The sequence below is a fragment of the Gymnoscopelus microlampas genome (assembly GCF_963454915.1).
Source record: "Gymnoscopelus microlampas genome assembly, chromosome: 17".
Taxonomy (NCBI): Eukaryota; Metazoa; Chordata; class Actinopteri; order Myctophiformes; family Myctophidae; genus Gymnoscopelus; species Gymnoscopelus microlampas.
Window position 1 is genome coordinate 3,317,030 of NC_139954.1, and position 25,022 is coordinate 3,342,051.

Genomic DNA, 25,022 nt, shown 5'->3' on the forward strand with positions numbered 1-25,022 from the left:
TACTGGGTTTGGTGATGTTCTATATTGTCTGAATCAACTTTGTTTGCGTTCGTTTGAGTGACTTTGAGAGCTGTTTGACCGTACAATGTAAGTCAATGAGGAGCATATTTTGAATTATCAATTTCTAATCAATGGAGCAATTATTTTTTTTATTTCTTGCCCACCTTTGGAGTTACATCATGGCAAGGTAAATACACAACCCAAACCTCTACCAAAGTGGTCTTGCCCTTTAAAAAGGAAAGCACATTGGATTCAATGGAACCTCATGGTTGGACGGAAAACCTCAGCCCTTTTCTATTATTTTAAATACCCTCGTCAGATGCGTGTATTGTTTATACAAATAAGGTTACACTGCCCTGTATTTACAGTCCTATTTTGACTGACTTGCATAGTTACATTCTTGCTTTCCTGGTTTCTATTTATTCTCACTTGAATTTACCCACCATGATATATATTTTTATATATGTGTGTGTGTATATATATATATATATATATATATATATATATATATATATATATATATATATATATATATATATATATAATATACTGTGTATATATATATATATATATATATATATAATATATATATTGTCAGATACTTGCATAGTAGCACCACTTTACCCACGTCCAGCTCAAGTGGAGTTAGGAGGTTTTGTCCTTATCATTGATAAGAACAGATGACAATGGATCTCCAAGCTCACAATGTATCACAACGCGTGAATTAATGCCCTGATGCTTCATGACACTGCTTATATTGGCCAATAATAAGCAGGACTTTAGAATTACAATAACTTCTACAGAGAGGGGTTCACAGAGTTGCACATTGCTCTTCTCAGAAAACACTACATAGATTTTAGAAATATAATTAATTGTTTTCATAACATTAGCGTCAGTGCTAAGTTTGATAAACAGGTACACTGCATAGTTACTTTTTAACAGACTACGAGGGGAAAAAAACCTGCCTTGCTAACGCTTGTTTTGTTTTCCGCTCTGATTCTGCAGCAGCTCTGTGTGCCATGCAGGGGAGAAGGGGTGGAGTTAGCTGGTTTGGTCGACAGTTTGAGGATCCAATGGAGTTTTCTACTTATTAAAAATGGCAAAATCAACAGGAAGTTGACATTTTTATTTAAAAAAAAAACAGTACTGGGTTTGGTGATGTTCTATATTGTCTGAATCAACTTTGTTTGCGTTCGTTTGAGTGACTTTGAGAGCTGTTTGACCGTACAATGTAAGTCAATGAGGAGCATATTTTGAATTATCAATTTCTAATCAATGGAGCAATTATTTTTTTTATTTCTTGCCCACCTTTGGAGTTACATCATGGCAAGGTAAATACACAACCCAAACCTCTACCAAAGTGGTCTTGCCCTTTAAAAAGGAAAGCACATTGGATTCAATGGAACCTCATGGTTGGACGGAAAACCTCAGCCCTTTTCTATTATTTTAAATACCCTCGTCAGATGCGTGTATTGTTTATACAAATAAGGTTACACTGCCCTGTATTTACAGTCCTATTTTGACTGACTTGCATAGTTACATTCTTGCTTTCCTGGTTTCTATTTATTCTCACTTGAATTTACCCACCATGATATATATTTTTATATATGTGTGTGTGTATATATATATATATATATATATATATATATATATATATATATATATATATATATATATATATAAATATACTGTGTATATATATATATATATATATATATATATATATATATATAATATATATATTGTCAGATACTTGCATAGTAGCACCACTTTACCCACGTCCAGCTCAAGTGGAGTTAGAAGGTTTTGTCCTTATCATTGATAAGAACAGATGACAATGGATCTCCAAGCTCACAATGTATCACAACGCGTGAATTAATGCCCTGATGCTTCATGACACTGCTTATATTGGCCAATAATAAGCAGGACTTTAGAATTACAATAACTTCTACAGAGAGGGGTTCACAGAGTTGCACATTGCTCTTCTCAGAAAACACTACATAGATTTTAGAAATATAATTAATTGTTTTCATAACATTAGCGTCAGTGCTAAGTTTGATAAACAGGTACACTGCATAGTTACTTTTTAACAGACTACGAGGGGAAAAAAACCTGCCTTGCTAACGCTTGTTTTGTTTTCCGCTCTGATTCTGCAGCAGCTCTGTGTGCCATGCAGGGGAGAAGGGGTGGAGTTAGCTGGTTTGGTCGACAGTTTGAGGATCCAATGGAGTTAGGAGGTTTTGTCAGAAGCGCTTTTTAATACTTTTATACTTTTTTTCATTCGTTAAATTTTTTGTTTTTGTTTGTTCCATAGCATTGATTTATGAAAAAAAAAAAAAAGGTGGGGGGGGGGGGAAATGGAGTTGGTTTCTGCCCGACAGCGACGATATATTTACTATATATATTTTCATACACAAACCTCCTCCATGAGATTAACCATATAGCTCCCATATGCAAGTGCAAGGACCACACGAGCTGTGGATGTCCTCATCGCAGAGACAATCCTCTGAAGTTTAGCCAGGTCATTGTCCCAGGGCAGGGCCTCTGAATAAGCCACGCAACCCAAACCAGACTGGACCAGGTCAGAATGGAATGTTAGGGCAGCATCCCGGCCATAAGCATCATCACTAAACAACACTCCTACCCAAGTCCACTCAAACCACCGCATGATCTGGAGCATAGCTTCCACCTGATTGGAGAAATAATGGAGGGATACGTACTTAGGTTAGATTATTCACATAGTGGTAAATTAGTGAATCTCCTATAGAGATTCCACAATGGAAAAGGTCTAAGCACTGTCCTTGATATTGTCAACAGCAGTAACATTTTGTTTGTTGCGGAATGGCTGCACTAGAGGAATGTTTGTGTGTGTGTGTGTGTGTGTGTGTGTGTGTGTGTGTGTGTGTGTGTGTGTGTGTGTGTGTGTGTGTGTGTGTGTGTGTGTGTGTGGAACATGAACTACCAGACACCAACATCTATTGTGTGTAGAAGTTCACCTGGAATGCATTACTTGGGATTGTTCTAAAGAAGGATGGGAACTGATTCATGTCACTCAGACAGGAGCAAGCAGCATAGTAACTTACCTGGAAAAAAGGCACACAACATGTGTTCTGTAATATACTGCATTATTGATTTATTTAACTATTATTAGGTTTCGAGAGCCTGTAAGGCTTCGAACCCTATTACATCTCTACACTTTCATTATTATTATTCTTCCGCCGGTTTTGCCAGTTCTGGCCTAACCGCGTGGTCACTTTTTATGAAATTCGGCAATATGGTAGAGGGCTATGCCAAACGGCGAAAACCCGAAACTCACAAACATTGGCCAAAGGGTGGCGCTGTAGCACTCAATTGAAATATGCCAACTTTGAACAGGTACAACTCATGCCCTGTTTGACCCACAGCCATGAAACTTCGATGCACACATGCGTCTCCTCATGCCTAACAACTTTCACACTCTGACTTTTGACCTCTGACCTTTAGATCTCCCACCATTTCGAATTCTATGAAAAGCAGTAAAAAGCAGTCAAAAAATCACTTCTCCTGGGATTTATGAGCAATCTGTACGAAACTGTATACACATGAACTTTGGACCAATGCCGACAAACGTAACTTAGCGGATTTTCCATAAGTGAAAACGTTAAGCTTTTATAAGCCAATGAAAATTGCAGCTTTTTTTAAATTATTCATCTGCCCCTAACACATACATGCAGACTCACATTTGTTTGACACTTTGCAATATTGTAGAGGGTCCTTCCAAGTATCACTGAAACCAATCTTACTCCAATTGGTCAAAGGGGGGCGCTATAGCAATTTTTTGAAAATGCAAACTTTAAACAGGCAAAAGTCATGCCTCGTTTGGCCGACAGCCGTTAAACCTGCTTACACATGTGCCTTGACTCATGAGGAACACATGTATCACTTTGACCAGTAAGCTCTGCCCTTAGATTGTCTGCAATTTTGAGCAGTTTGAAAAACATTTAAATCCAGGATTTCTGAGCAATTTGCATGAAACTGTGTCAAATACATGTTTGAGGCCCTTTTTCACAGGTTCAGGTGTGTTGGTTCAATAGCTTGATCGCTTAATCATCTGCCTTGAAACCATAGGGTAGCCGGTTCGAATCCCACCTCAGGTAGACTTAATTATAATTGCATTGCACACAACATGACTATACCAATGAATACATGTGCAATTGTTAAAGATGACGAGAAATGCATACTTGAAAGTAGTTCTTTTCAATGTATGACGTACTTCATTCGCGCTTTTGTTTTGTTTTGTTGGATTCTCCCTTTTCACTGTCTAAGGCTGTGTATTGGATAGCTCCACCAGTAGAGTGTGAGTCTCATGTGCCGAAGGTCCCTGGTTCGAATCCCACTTATTACAGTTCACATTTAAATTGCATTGTACAAAACATGACCCTGTTAATTCAGACAAGTGCAATGTTTAGACAATAACACGAAATGCTTTTGAGAGTAGTTTTTTTTTATGTATGACATACTTTCTTGTGAAAATAGCCGATCTACAATCTCACACCTTTTTAGATAGCAACGCGTTGTGAGCTTGTAGATCGACTATTTTCCATTCCGAAATATATTGAGCAGTTTGAAAAACATTTAAACCAAGGATTTCTGAGCAATTTGCGTGAAAGTGTGTCATGTGTGTGAACTCCCTTTTCACTAGTACAGGTCTGTTGGCCCAATGGCTTAATCATCTGCCTTGAAACCACAGGGTTCCTGGTTCGAATCCCACGTCATGTAGAATTCATTATTAGGTTTCGAGAGCCATCAGGCTTCGAAAGCTATTACATCTCTACACTTTCACTATTATTATTATTCTTCCGCCGTTTTTGCCAGTTCTGGCCTAACCGCCTGGTCACTTCTTATGAAATTCGGCAATATGGTAGAGGGCTATGCCAAACGGCGAAAACCCGAAACTCACAACCATTGGCCAAAGGGTGGCGCTGTAGCACTCAATTGAAAATGCCAACTTTGAACAGGTACAGCTCATGCCCTGTTCGACCTACAGCCATGAAACTTCGATACACACATGCGTCTCCTCATGCCTAACAACTTTCACTGTTTGACTTTTGACCTCTGACCTTTAGATCTCCCACCATTTCGAATTCTATGAAAAGCAGTAAAAAGCAGTAAAAAGCCTACTCCTCCTGGGATTTATGAGCAATCTGTACGAAACTGTATACACATGAACTTTGGACCAATGCCGACAGACGTAACCAAGCGGATTTTCCATAAGTGAAAACGTTAAGCTTTTATAAGCCAATGAAAATTGCAGCTTTTTTTAAATTATTCATCTGCCCCTAACACATACATGCAGACTCACATTTGTTTGACACTTTGCAATATTGTAGAGGGTCCTTCCAAGTATCACTGAAACCAATCTTACTCCAATTGGTCAAAGGGGGGCGCTATAGCAATTTTTTGAAAATGCAAACTTTAAACAGGCAAAAGTCATGCCTCGTTTGGCCGACAGCCGTTAAACCTGCTTACACATGTGCCTTGACTCATGAGGAACACATGTATCACTTTGACCAGTAAGCTCTGCCCTTAGATTGTCTGCAATTTTGAGCAGTTTGAAAAACATTTAAATCCAGGATTTCTGAGCAATTTGCATGAAACTGTGTCAAATACATGTTTGAGGCCCTTTTTCACAGGTTCAGGTGTGTTGGTTCAATAGCTTGATCGCTTAATCATCTGCCTTGAAACCATAGGGTAGCCGGTTCGAATCCCACCTCAGGTAGACTTAATTATAATTGCATTGCACTAGGGCTGGGACTCGATTAAAAAAATTAATCTAATTAATTAGAGGCTTTGTAATTAATTAATCGCAATTAATCGCATTTTAATCGCATATCAATATTTGACCTGAAAACAGTGAAAAGCTATTTTTTCAAATGGATTTTGGCATACGTCTTTAAGTACATGTACTCTAGAACTGTACTTAAGCACAATTTTGAGGTATTTGCACTTGACTCTCGAGTATTTCCAATTTCTAATACTTTTACTTCTACTCCAGTAACTCCACTATATCTCAGAGGCAAATATTGTACTTTTACTCCACCACAATTATTTGAAAACTTTAGTTACTAGTTACTTTGTAGATTTCGATTATTATTATTATAAAACATGTGGTGGTAACCATGTGAAAATAGCCGATCTACAAGCGCAAGGCATTGTGAGCTTGTAGATCTGCTATTTTCCACCACTCGAGGCTGGTAGATTGTGTTGTTGTTACGCGCGCATGTGATCCGCACCGCATCATGCAACCCCCCCGCCCCCCCCCCACCAGCGCACCGCCACCAACCCCCCTAAACGGGACAAACGCGCGCGTGGGGGGGGGGGCATCATTACAGATTTTATGCCCTGCCAACATTATCAAGCAGTGCTCATGCACTGTGCTGGTTGCAGTCAACTTTGTTGTTGTCTGAGAAGTGAGAACCACGTCCTTTCAGCTAGATAAGCTTGCGTCGTTTCAGCTTGGTGCGCTGGCATGAGCGGTCCGTCTGAAACTCGTCCAGTGAGAAACGTTCCGCGGTGAAAAAACGGGTGCGATTAAAATGCGTTAATTTTTTTAACGCGATAATTTTTCTGTAATTAATTGATCGAAATTAACGCGATAAAGTCCCGGCCCTACATTGCACACAACATGACTATATCAATGAATACATGTGCAATTGTTAAAGATGACGAGAAATGAATACTTGAAAGTAGTTATTTTCAATGTATGACGTACTTCATTCGCGCTTTTGTTTTGTTTTGTTGGATTCTCCCTTTTCACTGTCTAAGGCTGTGTATTGGATAGCTCCACCAGTAGAGTGTGAGTCTCATGTGCCAAAGGTCCCTGGTTCGAATCCCACTTATTACAGTTCACATTTAAATTGCATTGTACAAAACATGACCCTGTTAATTCAGACATGTGCAATGTTTAGACAATAACACGAAATGCTTTTGAGAGTAGTTGTTTTTTATGTATGACATACTTTCTTGTGAAAATAGCCGATCTACAATCTCACACCTTTTTAGATAGCAACGCGTTGTGAGCTTGTAGATCGACTATTTTCCACTAGTTTCCATTCCGAAATATATTGAGCAGTTTGAAAAACATTTAAACCAAGGATTTCTGAGCAATTTGCGTGAAAGTGTGTCATGTGTGTGAACTCCCTTTTCACTAGTACAGGTCTGTTGGCCCAATGGCTTAATCATCTGCCTTGATACCGCAGAGTCGCCGGTTCAAATCCCACGTCATGCAGACTTCAACTCAATTGCATTGCACACAACATGATTGTATCAATGAATAAACATGCAATTGATAAATGAAATGCTTATTGAGAGTAGTTATTTTCAATGTATGACGTACTTCATTCCCTCTTTTTTTTGTTTTGTTGGATTCTCCTTTTTCACTGACCAAGGCTGTGCATTGAATAGCTTGATCAATACACTGTTAGTCTCATGTGCCAGAGGTCCATGGTTCAAACCCCACTCGTCACAGTTTACATTTAAATTGCATTGTACAAAACATGACCCTGTTAATTCAGACATGTGCATTTTTTAAACAATAACATGAAATGCTTTTGAGAGTACTTGTTTTTTATGTATGACATACTTTCTTGTGAAAATAGCTGATCTACAATCTCACACCGGAAGAACCTATAGGACGGAAAAACCTATAGATATCAACAGACACCATCAGGGAGGCCATATCTTTAGCTCAATGAGAAGAGAGGCAGCCTGTGAATCCATAGGTCGCTGGTTCGATCCCTGTCCCCAACAATGCGTTGAGGTGATCATCATTTGGAATTCCCCCTATTCCCATGTATTGGATCCACCCCTCTCACCTGCTCTCACTCATCACCAATCACACCTGCCACATGCACAGTACAATTTTTAGGTACTTTTACTTTACTACTCTACTCTACTACAATTACAGCAGATGACAGCTTTAGTTACTTGTTACTTTGCAGATGTAATTATTAATACAACACCTACAGTAACCACATACAGCCGATCTACAATGTGACGCGTTATGAGCTTGTATGTATATAATAAGCAACCCATGCTGTATGATAACTTACCACATATGAAATCCAATTCTGTCTATCCAATGGCTCAGTCTGTACTGTGGCCATAGCCAGCAAATGTGTCGATGAAATGAAATTTGTCCCTGAGCAAGACTCTTAACCCGTAATTGCTCACAGGCCCTCATTGGAAACAAGACCGCAAGGACTTTCATGAACGGACCTGGAATTATCCTTATCCTTTACACTGTCTACCGGTCCCTGGTTCAAACCCCAATTTAACCGGTCCAAATATAATTTACTGAACAAAAATCATGACTTTGTTAATTAATGCATGTTCACTTCTTCTCTCTCGCTCTCTCTCTCTTACTGCCTCTCTCTCTCTCTTACTGCCTCTCTCTCTTTCTCTCTCTCTGTCTCTCTGTCTCTCTGTCTCTCTGTCTCTCTGTCTGTCTGTCTGCCTGCCAGTCTGCCACTCTGTCACTGTCTGTCTGTCTGCCAGTCTGCCAGTCTGTCACTGTCTGTCTGTCTGCCAGTCTGCCACTCTGTCACAGTCTGTCTGTCTGCCAGTCTGCCACTCTGTCACTGTCTGTCTGTCTGCCAGTCTGCCAGTCTGCCACTCTGTCACAGTCTGCCAGTCTGCCACTCTGTCACTGTCTGTCTGTCTGCCAGTCTGCCACAGTCTGTCTGTCTGCCAGTCTGCCACAGTCTGTCACAGTCTGCCAGTGTGCCACTCTGTCACAGTCTGCCAGTCTGCCACTCTGTCACAGTCTGCCAGTCTGCCAGTCTGCCACTCTGTCACAGTCTGCCAGTCTGCCAGTCTGCCATTATTCTCGAAACCGCTCATTGCTGCTTGCAGCTATATTTATTATTATTATTGTAGTCATTACTATTATTATTATTTAATAATAATAATAGTTGAGCTCACACATCCTCTACAAAAAATTGTAGAGGATGTGTGAGCTCAGCGGGGAGTAACAGACAGGACACTGTCCCAAAACATCAAGTTTTAAAGTTTTAACCCCTAACAAATTACTAGGCTACACAATATACAAAGATATGTGGACATTGATTTTTCAATTTACAGGCAATAATATAACAATAAACCCTCCAAGGCAATCACCTGGGATACCCTCCCCCCCTCTATCTGTGCGAGTGTGCGTATCTCTCTCTCTCTCTCTCTCTCTCTCTCTCTCTCTCTCTCTCTCTCTCTCTCTCTCTCTCTCTCTCTCTCTCTCTCTCTCTCTCAAGCTGTAAAATGACCATATACATTATGTATCATATTTTACATTTGTCAATAGCCAAAAATAAATAAAAATAAGTGTATATAAAATAGGTTGTGGTAAAGGGGGATTCTAGTAGTAAACTTACCATGGGCACTCTGTACAAGCCTAATATTCTAGAGATGGCAATAGAACTTGTTGAGGTATCAGGACCCACAATTCCGAGCACTGGAGGGGAGCCAACACAGCTCTCATCCAGTTTAAACTGCTCCTCTCTCCCACTGACCAATGACAATGCTGCACGGAATTCAACACCAAGCGTGTAACAGGTATCATAGATACTATATCCCAGAGTCACATTGGGTAGTAGACTGGGGTTTCTGTTGATCTCATTAATGGCAAAAGCCATTGTCTGGGCCTGTCTGAACCCTTCAATGTAAACACTAACACACACAATTACACTGTAACCTTGAATATCTATATTTATAGAAATATCCTGTAACTATAATGTACAGTATATCAACACAAGGTCCATGTTCTCATACTTGATATTATAGTTGTGATACTCACCCATAGCAAGCGGGCTCCTGTTGCTTGGAGGTGAAAGACAGCTCAGGAAACACAGAGGAGAAGTGGATCTCAAACAAGCCTCCGAGAACCACGTCTCCAGCCTTGTAAAATCTGTTTAGATGAAACTGTTCCTGTAACTCACAAGAAGAGGAAGGAGAGGAAGACAAAGGAGAGAAAGAGGAGAACGATATCAAATACAAGTACAGGTATGAAAGCAGGTGTGTGTCTAGAGAAGCCCTCATGACTGTCCTCCTCTGTCTAACACCCTCCCCTCTTCTCTAAATCCATTGTCCAGTTGTTATGTTTTATACACAGCGCTGTGCCATCCCCTGTGCCACCTTATGCCACTACGTAATGTTTCACAACACCCATCTGGGCCGAGGCAGAAGTAGAGGCAGGACTTAACATACCTTAGCAATCCAGTCATATGAAAATAATGTTGTGGTTGTCCTGTAATGTGTCAATGACACTATCTCACCAGGGCCAGAGGCAGGACTTAACATGGCGTTTTAACCCAGCAACCCTATGTAAATTACGCCACTGCTTTTTTTTGGTGGCCCACCGGCCGTTTGGCGGCCCGTAAATGGCGCGGCCGTTCTGGAATTTTCCCGAATTTCCCAGTGGCCAGCACGTCCCTGTCTCCGCCAGGTCAGGTAGGTTATTGTGGCCTCCTGGTAGCGCTATAATAGGCCAATGTGAAAAGGGTGGCATTTCTTCCTCGGCCTAGTGGGAATGTGTGTGCGTTCATGATTTGAGGCATTGTGTTACAAAAATGTGTTTTGCTAAATTAGACCTGCTGGTGGCACTATAACAGGGCAATGTGAAAAGGGTGGCATTTCTTCTGCGGCCTAGTGGGAATGTGCGTCCAAGTTTTCACGGAAATCGCACGCTGCGTTCATGATTTGAGACATTTTGTTCAAAACTGACCAATCCTGCAAACTTTAGAAGCCAACCTTAGCCAATCAGGATGGAATATGAAATATTGGACATTTCCGTCTTGATCACATGACTATAAGAGATACTGTGTACCGATTTGCGTGATGTTTGAATAAAATCTGTAGGAGTAATATCCAAACTATGGGTTTTGCACAAATTGGCCTCCTGGTGGCGCATGGCCCATGTGAAGCATTTGGGGCAGAGATTCTGAATTGGCATCCAGGGAGTGTGTGTGCAAAGTTTCGCAGCGACCGGGCCAACGGTGCCAGAGATAAGCTGCTAACGGACGGACAGGACACACGTGTGTGTGTGTGTGTGTGTGTGTGTGTGTGTGTGTGTCCTGTAATCTTACAGAAGAATACTGGTCTGGGTATTTCTTAAAATGTGTACTCAAATGGTCTGTTTTGCTAAGAGAACATTTTCTCTCCATCTGCCATGTTTTCACACACCACATTAACTCGCCTGCCACCGACAAGATTTCTCGTCAGATTCTGCCAAGGCGCAGCCTGCCACTGACGAGAACGAAAAAAGAAGTTTGAGAGCGTTCTAAAGTTTTAAAACCAAAACCAAAAACAGCGGACAGAAAAAATGGCCGCCCGTTCTATTTTTGTCGGCTGCACTCGGTTCCATTCGGTTTCACTCGAACTCGCCACCTGATTGGCCAACCTTCGCTGTCAATCACAGAACATTGAGCGAGGACGCTGATAGGAACTGTTATGTTATGAACTGTGGAGAAACGCCCAGACAGGCCTGTAGGCCAGACTCACTGCTGAAATCAAATACAAATGAGAATTCCGGAGAGAGGGATTTACCAGGCTAGAGAGACCCGTGATCTGATATATATTTTTAAAACGCTGTTTGTTTCCTGTGGGAAAATGGCTATATCTCCGCTCCTCTTGCTTTACGGCAAAAACAAGCCACATTCAACTGGCCACAGCTGTGCAATGGATTACCACGAGCGGATACATTTTTTTCCCCAGACTCCCGAGACCCGCGTGGGTGTAATGAGGCGATCTCCGTGAGGCCGGCGGTCACGGATAATATTCCATGATTTTTCAAAGGTACAGTAAAATCGCTCGTTTTCGCTGGCAGTGGGGTGACACTATTACACTATTTACTCTGGCAGTTAAGAGATATACTTCCTAATGTGAGTTTTTGTCCTTTTTTTTTTGTATGTTAATCTCTTAAACCAGCATTGGTGTTACCAGCACCACTATGAAGCAGTTTATGTTTAATGATGAAAATAAGGCTCCACCCGGAGGGTGCAGACAGCATGACACCAAATTGTTCAGATCAGACTCCAGACCACCTACATGACCCAGGGCCTGTTCCTCAAAAGGGAATTAGAGCTTAAGCCTGGCTTTACTACCTATCCTGGCTTAATTTAGCCAGGATTAGGGCTGAATCGGTTCCTCAAAAGCTGAATTAGCTTGAAGATTAGTTTAGCCAGTTCACCCTGGCTAAGTTTAGCCATGACCCGATTCCTCAAAAGACAATTGAAGCAATCCTACCTTAGTTACCATGGCAATTTAGCTGTGAAGTTAGCCTGGTCAGGAGCAGGCTAACAGCCAAGCTTACTTAATCCAGTGCCTTGTTCTTCAAGTTTTTCCACAGTTAATTCAACACATGTGTTTGAATATGGACTCATTTTAATGACCTTGCATTCAAATAAAATGAAATAAATACAATAAGATATAATCAAATTAATTATATTACTGAAATAGTGTGACCATGAATCATAATTGTTTCACAATGACTCGTGATATGTCATTGTCACTCTGTTAACACTATAGTTCATATTGTTGTTAGATGTTTGATAATATATTGCAGCATTTTTTTTAATATTATAAAACAATGTCTATATATATATATATATATATATATATATATATATATATATATATATATATATATATATATATATATATATATATATATATCATCATATATATCAATTTCTAGTCAATGGAGAAATTATAAATTATTTTTTATTTATTGTCCACCTTTGGAGTTACATCATGAACTATACAACCCAAACCTCTACCAAAGTGGTCTTGCAAATGTGGGGTTATTGCGTGTTGCCATGATTGGTCAAGTTCAAGGATTCTGCCTCGACTTTCATGGTCTTTTATAGAAATACGTGAAGCTTGGCTTCATTATCCTGGCTCGACACAGCCTGGCTTGACAAGGCCTAGCTCGACAAAGTCGCTCCTTTTCGGCCTGGCTTTGCTTTGAGGAACGGAATAAACGAGGCTTATATGGACCTGACTTTGTCAAGTCTGGATTTGGCTTAAAGGGGCTACACCATGAATTAAATAAATATATATTATATATAAATATTGCCCCCTAATACGTTTTAAACAGGTTGTAAGCCTAAAAAACATCCAGATATTTTTTCTCACAATCTGACTGTCTGTCATTCCAAGCTTTTTCAGCTGCAATACCAAAACGTCCTATTGGGCAGGGGGGAGCTACTGAGCAATTCTGTCAGGCCATCGTCAATGCAAAATCTGTGCAAGTGACATCACTTGCACAGCCATTCTGAAATGGCCTGTTCAGACACGCCCATTCAGGAAATCCATGAAATGAGCATGAATGACTGAATGTTTAAAAAAAATATTTTTTTGGGTACAAGAGACACTGGGGAGCCCAAAAAATACTAAAAACCTAAAAAAAAATGAAATTCATGGTGTAGCCCCTTTAAGTCCAGGCTTAGTTTATTCACCTTTTGAGGAACAGGCCCCCAGATGTTCAGCATATTCTCTGCTCAAGCCAAATATCAGGAATCTGGTGTTTGTAGGTGCTCTGGAAATGTATTTGTATTACTCTAGTATGGGGAGGAGGCCAACAGGCCTGTGTGGGGTCAAAGGGTCAAATCTCCCTTTACAGTAGGCCCTGCTCTGAAGGTTCTGGAAAAGGTTCTTTAAGAATATACAGGTTTAGTTTTAGTGACCTTTTCCCGGGTCAAAGGGGGAGGTTAAGGAGAACCTGCAGGCCTGATGTCTGCCAAATACCTTCCATTGGGCCTTTTTCTTTTCAACGGGCGGTTATTCAGGCTGCTGAGTAGCTAGAGAGCTCATCTTCGGTCCACATATTCCCTTTGTACCTCAGAATACACTCCTTAAACATGGAAGTTTCCTGGTGCTATAGGAAGGAAAAAATAAATGTAAAAAAAAAAAGTATTGACCCCAAATGTGTCAGCGTATAATGGTCACAGATTGGGCTCCTGACAACATCGAAGCCACATATGTTCAGCAGATACTCTCCTTATAGGTCCAGTATCATGAGCTGGTGTTTGTAGGTGCTCTGGAAAAAACTTCTCCACTTTCTCCCACTGAAAGGTCTGACATGCGTAGGCCCTTAGACCCTTTTGATGAGGAATTGATCATTTTCGGTAAACTTTTCTTTCTACAGGTCCTGGGCTTCCAAATCTGACATATGTTGATCTGTACTCAATTTAAAGTGACCCTGTGGTGGTTGCACCTCAATACACATCACACGGCCCGTGGAAGCATGTCGACGCTGCATAACAAATCAATGGAGTTTAAGTTAGGGAAAATCCCATTCATCAGTTATGCAGCGTGGACGTCATAATATCTCAGCCAAAATAGCTTCAAATGATACGTTTATTTTTAACAGGTACGTAACAAACACCCTATGCAGAATCTGGACGTCGTGGAGATTACCTGATGCAAGTTTTGTGTTGATAGTCATTGTAGAAGCAGAATCGTGGCTTTACTTGGTTGAGGTTCAAACAAATGTAAATTTATTTTCTTTTTTTTACCGTAGATCTTGGCTGGGGAGTGGTTGAGGGGAAGACCAGGTCCCTGCCATGGACATAATGCCATCAGGCAAGTCCCTTCAAGTTATTTACACCTGCAATAACCGGTAGTAATAAAGATCATTGAGGTGAACATGAGGCTAAGAGGACTGTGTGAGATGATAGGACTGTGTGGGCTGATAAAGTCCCTTGAAGTTGTGTCCACTGGCAATGACTTTAAAGTGTACCCCATCTTAGTGTAACCCCAATTTGGGGTGGAAAAGTGCCAAAGTCCACTCTGGGAGTGTCCACCGGGCCGGCAGTTAACTCCCCTAGGAGTCCATCAGCATTAGTCGCATACATCCACCTTTACCCTTGTTTAGAGTACCACATAGGGTGCTCGAATTTGCGCCCAGCACCCAGGGTGCTCGAATCAGCCGAATATCCCTAAGCAAATTCGGGCACCAAAACAGAGTGGGCTCCGGGAATACTACTGGGCACCAAAATAGAGTGGGCACCTGAGAAGTCTGGGCAACAAAACAGAGTGGGCACTGGACATACTTTGAACCGGAAGTCGGCTGAGTCCACAGAAAGTGTTTTTTGAGCTACCAGCGCCGTTCTGCCATGCATCAAAACCCACTGGAGAGCTCCTCTTCCCAGGGGTGATAGCAGGCTGACTTTGTAATTGTGTTTATTGTGCCCAGTGCCCAGTCTTCTGAAGAAAAACAAAATGGTGGCCAGACTTCTCACAGGTGTGAGGGAAAACAATTGTAAAGCCTACGGCATGTTCGACAGTCCCTCAGCTGAGTTATGTCATCTGCCAGGCAGCTCCACAAACACACACACACACACACACACACACACACACACACACACACACACACACACACACACACACACACACACACACACACACACACACACACACACACACACACACACCCAGTGTTGTCTTTTTAATGATGTATTTTTTTAATTAACCCAGGCCTCAGAGATCCACAAGATTGAAACTGTACAATAACACCAATTAAATATCTCATGGCTCAATGCCTTGCTAAATCAGCTGTTCTGATTCACTTGTTTATTTGTCCGATTGTCAAAAGTGTAAGTTTAATACCTTTAATACAGATGTCTAATTTCCGTATATTGATGTGACATGTAGAGTACAATAGTGTATCTTTATATGAAAATGTGACATAATAACTTATTTTTAATTCACAGTTCACATCATACAAATACACATTGACACATACACAATAATTGATCATTTAATAGTCATGTATTAGTCTCAGCACTATAGATTGTCAGGGGGACGTTCTCCAAAAATAACAGATCTACAAGCTCACAAGTTATGGCCTTTTAAATCGGCTATTGTTAGCAAAGAGATTTGGTGTAGAGTGGAAAGAAGGGTACAGTTGCAACTCAGATCTGTGTTACTATAAATATATGTGCATACAGTATGTGGACCGAAGATGAGCTCTCTAGCAGCTCAGCAGCCTGCATAACAGCCTGTTGAAAAGAAAAAGGCCCAATGGAAGGTATTTGGTTTTTGATTGATTTGACTGAATATTTTATTAGACAGAAATGTAAAAACAGCACGAGTACAGTCAAACACTTTGTCTAAAAGGATAACACCATACAAGTCCTTGCGGTCTTGTTTCCATTGGGGCCCTAGGTATTCAATTCATCAACATACAAAATAGCACCAAACAATTCAATATCTTCACAATACAAAAAAAATAGCAGAGTCAGATTCATGAAACGCTCTTAAAAGGCATAATTGTTCGTAACTATGCTCTTATGATGATGAATCCCAATCCTCGTAACTTGAAGGGGTGTGCCAGTTAATCCTAATTACCAAAGGGGGCCGCCCCACCAATCCCCATATAAGGCATGACTGCATGGCCCTGCCTGCCTGCACACAGAAATCACAGGAAATCACACACAGAAATAAAGTTGAGAGAATGAAGTAAACAGACTCCAAACATAAAAGTAAATAAATCAATAGTTCCGTGGAGGTAGGCTACTTCTGAAGTGAACAGCAATTATTTTATTTAATTAATGAATGTATTCTATTATTTCTCTCACATTAATCAACATATCACCACTAGATATCAATGTATATTTGAGGGTGGCTTGGGCGGGGGGTTATGGGGTTTGGCATGGGGCTTGGGCTTCAACTCAACCGGGGGCCTGTCCTAGCTCGAAAGGTGAATTAGAGCTAAAGCCTGGCTTTACCACCTATCCTGGCTTAATTTAGCCAGGATTAGGGCTGAATCGGTTCCACGAAAGCTGAATTATCTTGAAGATTAGTTTAGCCAGTTCACCCTGGCTAAGTTTAGCCTTATCCGATTCCACGAAAGAGAATTGAAGCAAGCCTACCTTAGCTACCATGGCAATTTAGCTGTGAAGTTAGCCTGGTCAGGAGCAGGCTAACAGCCAAGCTTAATTAATCCAGTGCCTTGTTCTTCAAGTTTTTCCACAGTTAATTCAACACAATGTGTTTGAATATGGACTCATTTTAATGACCTTGCATTCAAATAAAATGAAATAAATACAATAAGATAATATAGCTGCAAGCAGCAATAAGCGGTTTTGAGAATAGGGCAGAGAGAGAGAGAGAGAGCGAGAGAGAGAAAGAGAGAAGGAGAGAGAGAGAGAGAGAGAGAGAGAGAGAGAGAGAGAGAGAGAGAGAGAGAGAGAGAGAGAGAGAGAGAGAGAGAGAGAGAGAGACACAGAGACAGACAGTGTGAGAGAGAGGCAGACAGACAGACAGACAGACAGACACAGACAGACAGACAGACAGACAGACAGACAGACAGACAGACAGACAGACAGACAGACAGACAGACAGACAAACAGACAAACAGACAGTGACAGAGTGAGAGAGAGGCAGACAGACAGACAGACAGACAGACAGACAGACAGACAGTGACAGAGTGAGAGAGAGGCAGTGAGACAGACAGACAGACAGACAGACAGACAGACAGACAGTGACAGAGTGAGAGAGAGAGACAGACAGACAGACAGACAGACAGACAGACAGACAGACAGACAGACAGACAGACAGTGACAGAGTGAGAGAGAGGCAGACAGACAGAAAGAGAGGCAGACAGACAGGCTACCAGGAGTATGTTTGTAACAAAGTAAGAATTCCAAATGATGATCACCTCAATGCATTGTTGGGGACAGGGATCAAACCAGCGACCTATGGATTCACAAGCTGCCTCTCTTCTTATTGAGCTAGAAATATGGCCTCCCTGATGGTGTCTGTTGATATCAAATATTTAGCAATAAAGTTTTGTTTTGTGTTCTTGGCTCACACTTTACTGGTCGAGCTATTGAATCCACAGCATCAGACAGTGAGAACAAACAAAACAAAACAAAAGGGCGAATGAAGTACGTCTTACATTGAAAATAACTACTTTCAAGTATGCATTTCTCGTTATCTTTAACAATTGCACATGCATTCATTGATACAGTCATGTTGTGTGCAATGCAATTATAATGAAGTCTACATGAGGTGGGATTCGAATCGGCAACCCTGTGGTTTCAAGGCAGATGATTAAGCGATCAAGCTATTGAACCAACACACCTGAACCTGTGAAAAGGGGCCTCACACATTTATTTGACACAGTTTCACGCAAATTGCTCAGAAATCCTTGGTTTAAATGTTTTTCAAACTGCACAATATATTTTGGAATGGAAACTAGTGAAAATAGTCGACCTACAAGCTCACAACGCGTTGCTATCTGAAAAGTTGTGAGATTGTAGATCGGCTATTTTCACAAGAAAGTATGTCATACATAAAAAACAACTACTCTCAAAAAAGCATTTCATGTTATTGTTTAAAAAATGCACATGTCTGAATTAACAGGGTCATGTTTTGTACAATGCAATTTAAATGTAAACTGTAATAAGTGGGATTTGAACCAGGGACCTTCGGCACATTAGTCCAGTACCTGGCCTGTAGACCTGTTCGCAATTTGGTGTTAAGGGAATTTCTCACCTGAACTGAGTCAGTGGGTCCCTAGACATGAAAAATCACGGAGGTGCTTGTCCGCCAGAGTGGCACGAATGGCGCAATGGCCAAATCAAAAATGGCCGCCATCGACTATGATGAAAATCCAACTTTTTTGTTTTTGAGTGTTTAAACACATATAATACCTCCATTTTGACTAATTGTGGTGTGTGGAATTCATTTCTGATATTGTTATGACCATTTTGGGTGATTTTGACCTTGAAAGGTCATGGTCAAGGTCATTTTATTATTCTGAAGACCTTGGCCATAACCTGGCCATTGTTAGGAGTAAAGGCAGGTGCAATAAGTCTTATCCAACTAATTCTGACATTTAGAATTCCTTTCTGGTATTGTTTTGACCATTAAGGATCATCTTGTCATTTAAATATCAATATCAATATCATTATTCAATAACTCGATTTTTTTTTTACACTTTTTTTTTAAACTTTTTTCTTTTTTTTCTCTTTTTTTTAACAGAAGACATGAACATGAAAAATGTTCCAATTCTAAATATCCCCCTTTGACTTTTATTTGAATTGGGTGCTTTAATTAGAAAATAAGACATGAAAATAAAAGTGATATACAAATAAAATCATAAGACAAAATCAAATTTATTTTTTTGTATAATTTCTCTTACAGTGCAGCATATATGTGTGCATACAGGTTAGTATGATGGGTTTTTACATGAAGGATTTTCCTGTTTTCCATGGCAGAATATAATGCACGGAACTCCAGCAGCACGGCAGCCACATCGCCGAGTGTCACACTTGCCTGCACACTTGCATACTGTGAGCAGACTCGATGGTAAAGGCTTCAGACATTTGGATGGCAGGAGTGTACCAAAGTGCTCCTCCCATCCATGTTCCATTGCCTCTAGTCTTGCCTCAGGTTCCTTGGCCGTCACAAGCAGGTGGCAAGCCCTATGCACCAGAAAAGCACCTCGTTTTATGTGACCTCTGATCACACTACTTGTGGGAGGGAGAGCATCAATTCCAGCACTGGCACTGGTATAGCTTTCTACCCTGAGGTCATCAAACGTCTCAGCAGTTGTACTTGGCCTAGCCCCTGCCCAGACACGTACCAAGTACTTCTCTGCCAATGCTGTGTCTTGTTCTGTCAAGGTGTCTGCCTCTCCAAAGTTTGTTAAATATTGTACAGGGTCAGAAGTCATAGCTGCATGTTTGGTCCCCACCTTGCTCATGCAGTCTTCCCCAGTCAGGATATGCGCCTTGATCACTGTCTTGGCAAGTGGTGCTCCAAGATGAGAGACTGCTTGATGCAGTGGAAGCATGCGCCGCTTCTCACCAGTGCCATACTGCTGCCAGATCTCCTTCATCCCCAGTGCTTGGAAGTATGAGGTGTAGTACAGCAGTAATGCAAAGGTGTCTGTATCATTGGAGACTATGATAACTCTCTTGCTCTGTTTCACACGAACAGCCCAGTCCACATGCACCACCAATCTGGTATCAGCCTCCTCAATCCAGTTCAAGAGGTCTGGGATCTCTTCACCACCAGCTGCTTTTGCTGGGAGCACCTCATCTTCAGAGACAACAGAGCTGACAATGATGGTAGTATTGCCACAGGCTCGACTGCACACCATATCCCGAACTAGCAGCTGGAGATTACGCTTGTTCTCCTCAGATGCCCAGAACTTGTCAAGTTGCTGAGGGATAGGTGTGTCTCTGTTCATGCCAATGATGTCGATTCCTGTTCTTGAGTCTGTGCGACGCATGCGCTCCCCTTCCTTTAGAGACATCTCAATGTAGGAATCAAGAATGAGATGGATGAACTCTGGCTCTTCGCAGAGGGATAATGTTGAGCCGATGATGGTGTTGATGACAGCACCGAAAGTAGGGAATCGTGCTAGTGGCATCTGCCGTATTTTCGACATGAAGTCTACCACAACATGAGATGCAAGAGTAGACTTTGGACTCCATTGGGTGAGGTCAAGGTCAGGCTCAATTTCACTGACAAGTTTTGACTTGTTGACATGAGCTGGAAGGTCACCTTCAAACAGGGGAGATGCTGAGAGCACATCATGAGTAAGGACCTGCCGGATGTTCATGCCCCGCTCCTTAGCAATGTCCATACTCCTACAGTATGTGCCTCGGCCATGTCTTTGGAGGAGACTAACTTCTGCTCCTTCAGAATGGTTGTTGGTGTCTTCTTCGGTTGCTTGTTGAACTGCGGTAGCTTCCGCTTTGGTATGGTAGTGCTCATTTTCTTGGTCTTCTCAACTAACCTCTCCTGTCTGTATGAGCTGTAGACACACTCCCCATTTGTGAGACAGTTGAGCAAGCGTGGAGCGACCCCTCGGTCAACAGCTTGCTTTGTGAGCAGATTGTGCAGTGGCACAGGCACACTGACCATTATTGAGTATGGATTCTGGCGCTCTAGCACAAAGTCCAGCAGCTTCGACACATTCCGGTTGAATGTTAGGCGCCGAGTGGTACTCAATGCATGCTGGAGATGGCATTCTGTGTGTTTCATGGTGTGGTTGTTGGTGAGAAGGTTGAGGACATTGGTGATTGACCCAATCTCGTGGAACAAGAGCTCGAACTCTGCCACAGAATTCGCATTGTGTGTGGCTCCTACTACATAGTGACCTCCTGGACCCTTCGACACTCGCTGAATGGTCTGCTCGACCTTCATGTCACCTCCTACAGCGCAGAACCAGCCTGGTCGATCCTGAACAACCCACTGGCCTATAGAGAAGCTATAGGCCAGAATACAATAAAAGGCACAGTAAAGTACAAAATCGTAATGTAATTATTGAAACATGACATTGACATTGATATTTCAATGACAAGATGATCCTTAATGGTCAAAACAATATCAGAAATGAATTCTAAATGTCAGAATTAGTTGGATAAGACTCATTGCACCTGTTTTTACTCCTAACAATGGCCAAGTTATGGCCAAGGTCTTCAGAATAACAAATTTACCTTGACCATGACCTTCCAATGTCAAAATCACCCAGAGTGGTCATAACAATATCAGAAATGAATTCCACACACAACAATTAGTGAAAATGGAGGTATTACATTTGTATATACATTCAGAAACAAAAAAGTTGGATTTTCATCATAGTCGATGGCGGCCATTTTTGATTTGGCCATTGCGCCATTCGTGCCACTCTGGCGGACAAGCACCTCCGTGATTTTTCATGTCTAGGGACCCACTGACTCAGTTCAGGTGAGAAATTCCCCTAACACCAAATTGCGAACAGGTCTACAGGCCAGGTACAGGATCCACATGAGGCTCACACTCTACTGGTCGAGCTATTGAATCCACAGCATCAGACAGTGAGAAAGGAGAATCCAACAAAACAAAACAAAAGGGGGAATGAAGTACGTCTTACATTGAAAATAACTACTTTCAAGTATGCATTTCTCGTTATCTTTAACAATTGCACATGCATTCATTGATACAGTCATGTTGTGTGCGATGCAATTATAATGAAGTCTACATGAGGTGGGATTCGAATCGGCAACCCTGTGGTTTCAAGGCAAATGATTAAGCGATCAAGCTATTGAACCAACACACCTGAACCTGTGAAAAAGGGCCTCACACATTTATTTGACACAGTTTCACGCAAATTGCTCAGAAATCCTTGGTTTAAATGTTTTTCAAACTGCTCAATATATTTCGGAATGGAAACTAGTGAAAATAGTCGACCTACAAGCTCACAACGCGTTGCTATCTGAAAAGTGGTGAGATTGTAGATCGGCTATTTTCACAATAAAGTATGTCATACATAAAAAACAACTACTCTCAAAAAAGCATTTCATGTTATTGTTTAAAAATTGCACATGTCTGAATTAACAGGGTCATGTTTTGTACAATGCAATTTAAATGTAAACTGTAATAAGTGGGATTTGAACAAGGGACCTTCGGCACATTAGGCTCACACTCTACTGGTCGAGGTATTGAATCCACAACAAAACAAAAGGGCGAATGAAGTACGTCATACATTGAAAATAACTACTTTCAAGTATGCATTTCTCGTTATCTTTAACAATTGCACATGCATTCATTGATACAGTCATGTTGTGTGCAATGCAATTATAATGAAGTCTACATGAGGTGGGATTAGAACCGGCAACTCTGTGGTTTCAAGGCAGATGATTAAGCGATCAAGCTATTGGGCCAACATACCTGAACTAGTGAAAAGGGAGTTCACACACATGACACACTTTCACGCAAATTGCTCAGAAATCCTGGATTTAAATGTTTTTCAAACTGCTCAAAATTGCAGACAATCTAAGGGCGGAGCTTACTGGTCAAAGTGATACATGTGTTCCTCATGAGTCAAGGCACATGTGTAAGCAGGTTTAACGGCTGTCGGCCAAACGAGGCATGACTTTTGCCTGTTTAAAGTTTGCATTTTCAAAAAATTGCTATAGCGCCCCCCTTTGACCAATTGGAGTAAGATTGGTTTCAGTGATACTTGGAATGACCCTCTACAATATTGCAAAGTGTCAAACAAATGTGAGTCTGCATGTATATGCTAGCGGCAGATGAATAATTTTCATAAAACTGCAATTTTCTTTGGCTTATAAAAGCTTAAAATTTTCACTTATGGAAAATCCGCTTGCTCACGTCTGTCGGCATTGGTCCAAAGTTCATGTGTAAAACGTTTTGTACAGATTGCTCAAAAATCCCAGGAGGAGAGTCATTTTTACTGCTTTTCATATAATTCAAAATGGAGGGAGATCAAAAGGTCAGAGGTCAAAGGTCAGACTGTGAAAGTTGTTAGGCATGAGGAGACGCATGTGTGTATCAAAGTTTCATGGCTGTGGGTCAAACAGGGCATGAGTTGTACCTGTTCAAAGTCAATTGAGTGAAATAGCGCCACCCTTTGGCCGATAGTTGTGAGTTTCGTTTCTTAGCCGTTTGGCATAGCCCTCTACCATATTGCCGAGTTTCGTAAAAAGCGACCGCACGGTTGGGCCAGAACTGCCAAAACCGGCGGAAGAAGAAAGCCTAGTATCTCAAGAAAGGCTTCGAGCCTGATAGGCATCGAAACCTTAATAATCAAATTAATTATATTACTGAAATAGTGTGTGAACATGAATCATAATTGTTTCACAATGACTCATGTGATATGTCGTCACTCTGTTAACACTATAGTTCTTGTTGTTAGATGTTTGATAATATATTACAGATTTTCTTTAAATATTATAAAAAATGTCTGACACACACACACACACACACACACCCAGGTAGCAAATCATGTCAGATTTCTAGTGTGACGACGTCTCCACGCCCCGCCGACCGGAGCGTCCACTCGTCGCGACCCGACGTCTCCACGTGACGTCCTTGATCAGCGTTTACCGTGCGCAACGCCGAGCGCACACCAGGCGTAGCGCTGGCGGGCCGGGTGGACCCGCGAGCGGCCGAGTAGTGTAGCACTGTCGTAAATGACCCCCCCCCCCCCTCATATATTGCGACCCCCCCGCCCCCCCATTTATTGTAAAGCCCCCTCCTCCCCTCCCACATATTTATATATAAACACATTGAATAAAGGAGCACAGATTTGAACTTAGTTTTTTTTCTTTATTAAAATAGTAAAAGTTACAAATGGTAAAGCAATCGCAATTGTACATGTCATGTTCTGTAATCACAAGGCAGGCTGATGTGTAGGCTATCACAGTTCTCTTGGTTTCTCTTGTCTGTAACAAACTATACAGTCAGTGGCGTAAAGTAACTAAGTACATTTACTCAAGTACTGCACTTACTGGAGTATTTCCAATTTTCAGTAGGCCTACTTTTACTTCTACTCCACTACATCTCAGAGACAAACATTGTACTTTGATTTACTGAACTATTATTTGACAACCTTTGTACCCACTTCAGCCCTATATACATGTATTTCAGCCATTTGAAAATAGCAGATCTACAAGCTCACAATGGGTTGCTGTGACGCATTGTGAGCTTGTAGATCTGCTATTTTCTAAATATTTAGATACATTTAGACCATAACTTGTGAAACAGGACATTCTGCTTAATGAGTATTTTTTTACTAATACTTTTGTACTTTCTTCAAGTACATTTTGAATACCGGACTTACCACAGTGACGATATGCATTTTCTCAATATGGCAGACAAGCAGTAAAATAAACCCCACAGGTGTACAATTTACAGTTGAAATAGTTATTTTACCATACCATAGCAGCAGTAGAAAAGAGCTATTACCAGAGTATGTATTATGAGTCCCTGCTGTACATAATAATAATAATAATAATAATAATAATAATAATAATAATAATAATAATAATAATAATAATAATAATAATAATAATAATAATAAAGACCTTAATGAATCCAACAGGGGACATTCATTTTCAGCTTGACCCAGCTGAGGTGGTCAGATATAGCACTCAGGGGAGCAATCAGGGGTTAACAACCTCACACATGGACAGTCCAACACATGGCCGTAGACAGGAATCGAACCCTCGACTTTCACACTCAAAGGC

General features: G+C 41.2%; 1 protein-coding gene and 1 long non-coding RNA gene across 2 annotated transcripts in view; one reads left to right on the top strand and one right to left on the bottom strand.

Moving 5' to 3' along the window:
- The window catches only part of LOC311065124 (vomeronasal type-2 receptor 1-like), a gene marked incomplete at both ends in the record, with an annotated part of 32,282 nt that extends 11,674 nt beyond the window's left edge, over positions 1-20,608 (bottom strand). The window contains 5 exons of the mRNA XM_084085341.1: positions 2,420-2,689; positions 2,997-3,083; positions 9,405-9,699; positions 9,827-9,957; positions 19,625-20,608. Coding sequence (XP_083941467.1) covers positions 2,420-2,689; positions 2,997-3,083; positions 9,405-9,699; positions 9,827-9,957; positions 19,625-20,608 — 1,767 coding nt within the window. The remainder of the gene's footprint in view (positions 1-2,419; positions 2,690-2,996; positions 3,084-9,404; positions 9,700-9,826; positions 9,958-19,624) is intronic.
- Positions 1-25,022, top strand: part of LOC311065093 — a 442,153-nt gene that overhangs the window by 379,213 nt on the left and 37,918 nt on the right. The window lies entirely within an intron of this gene.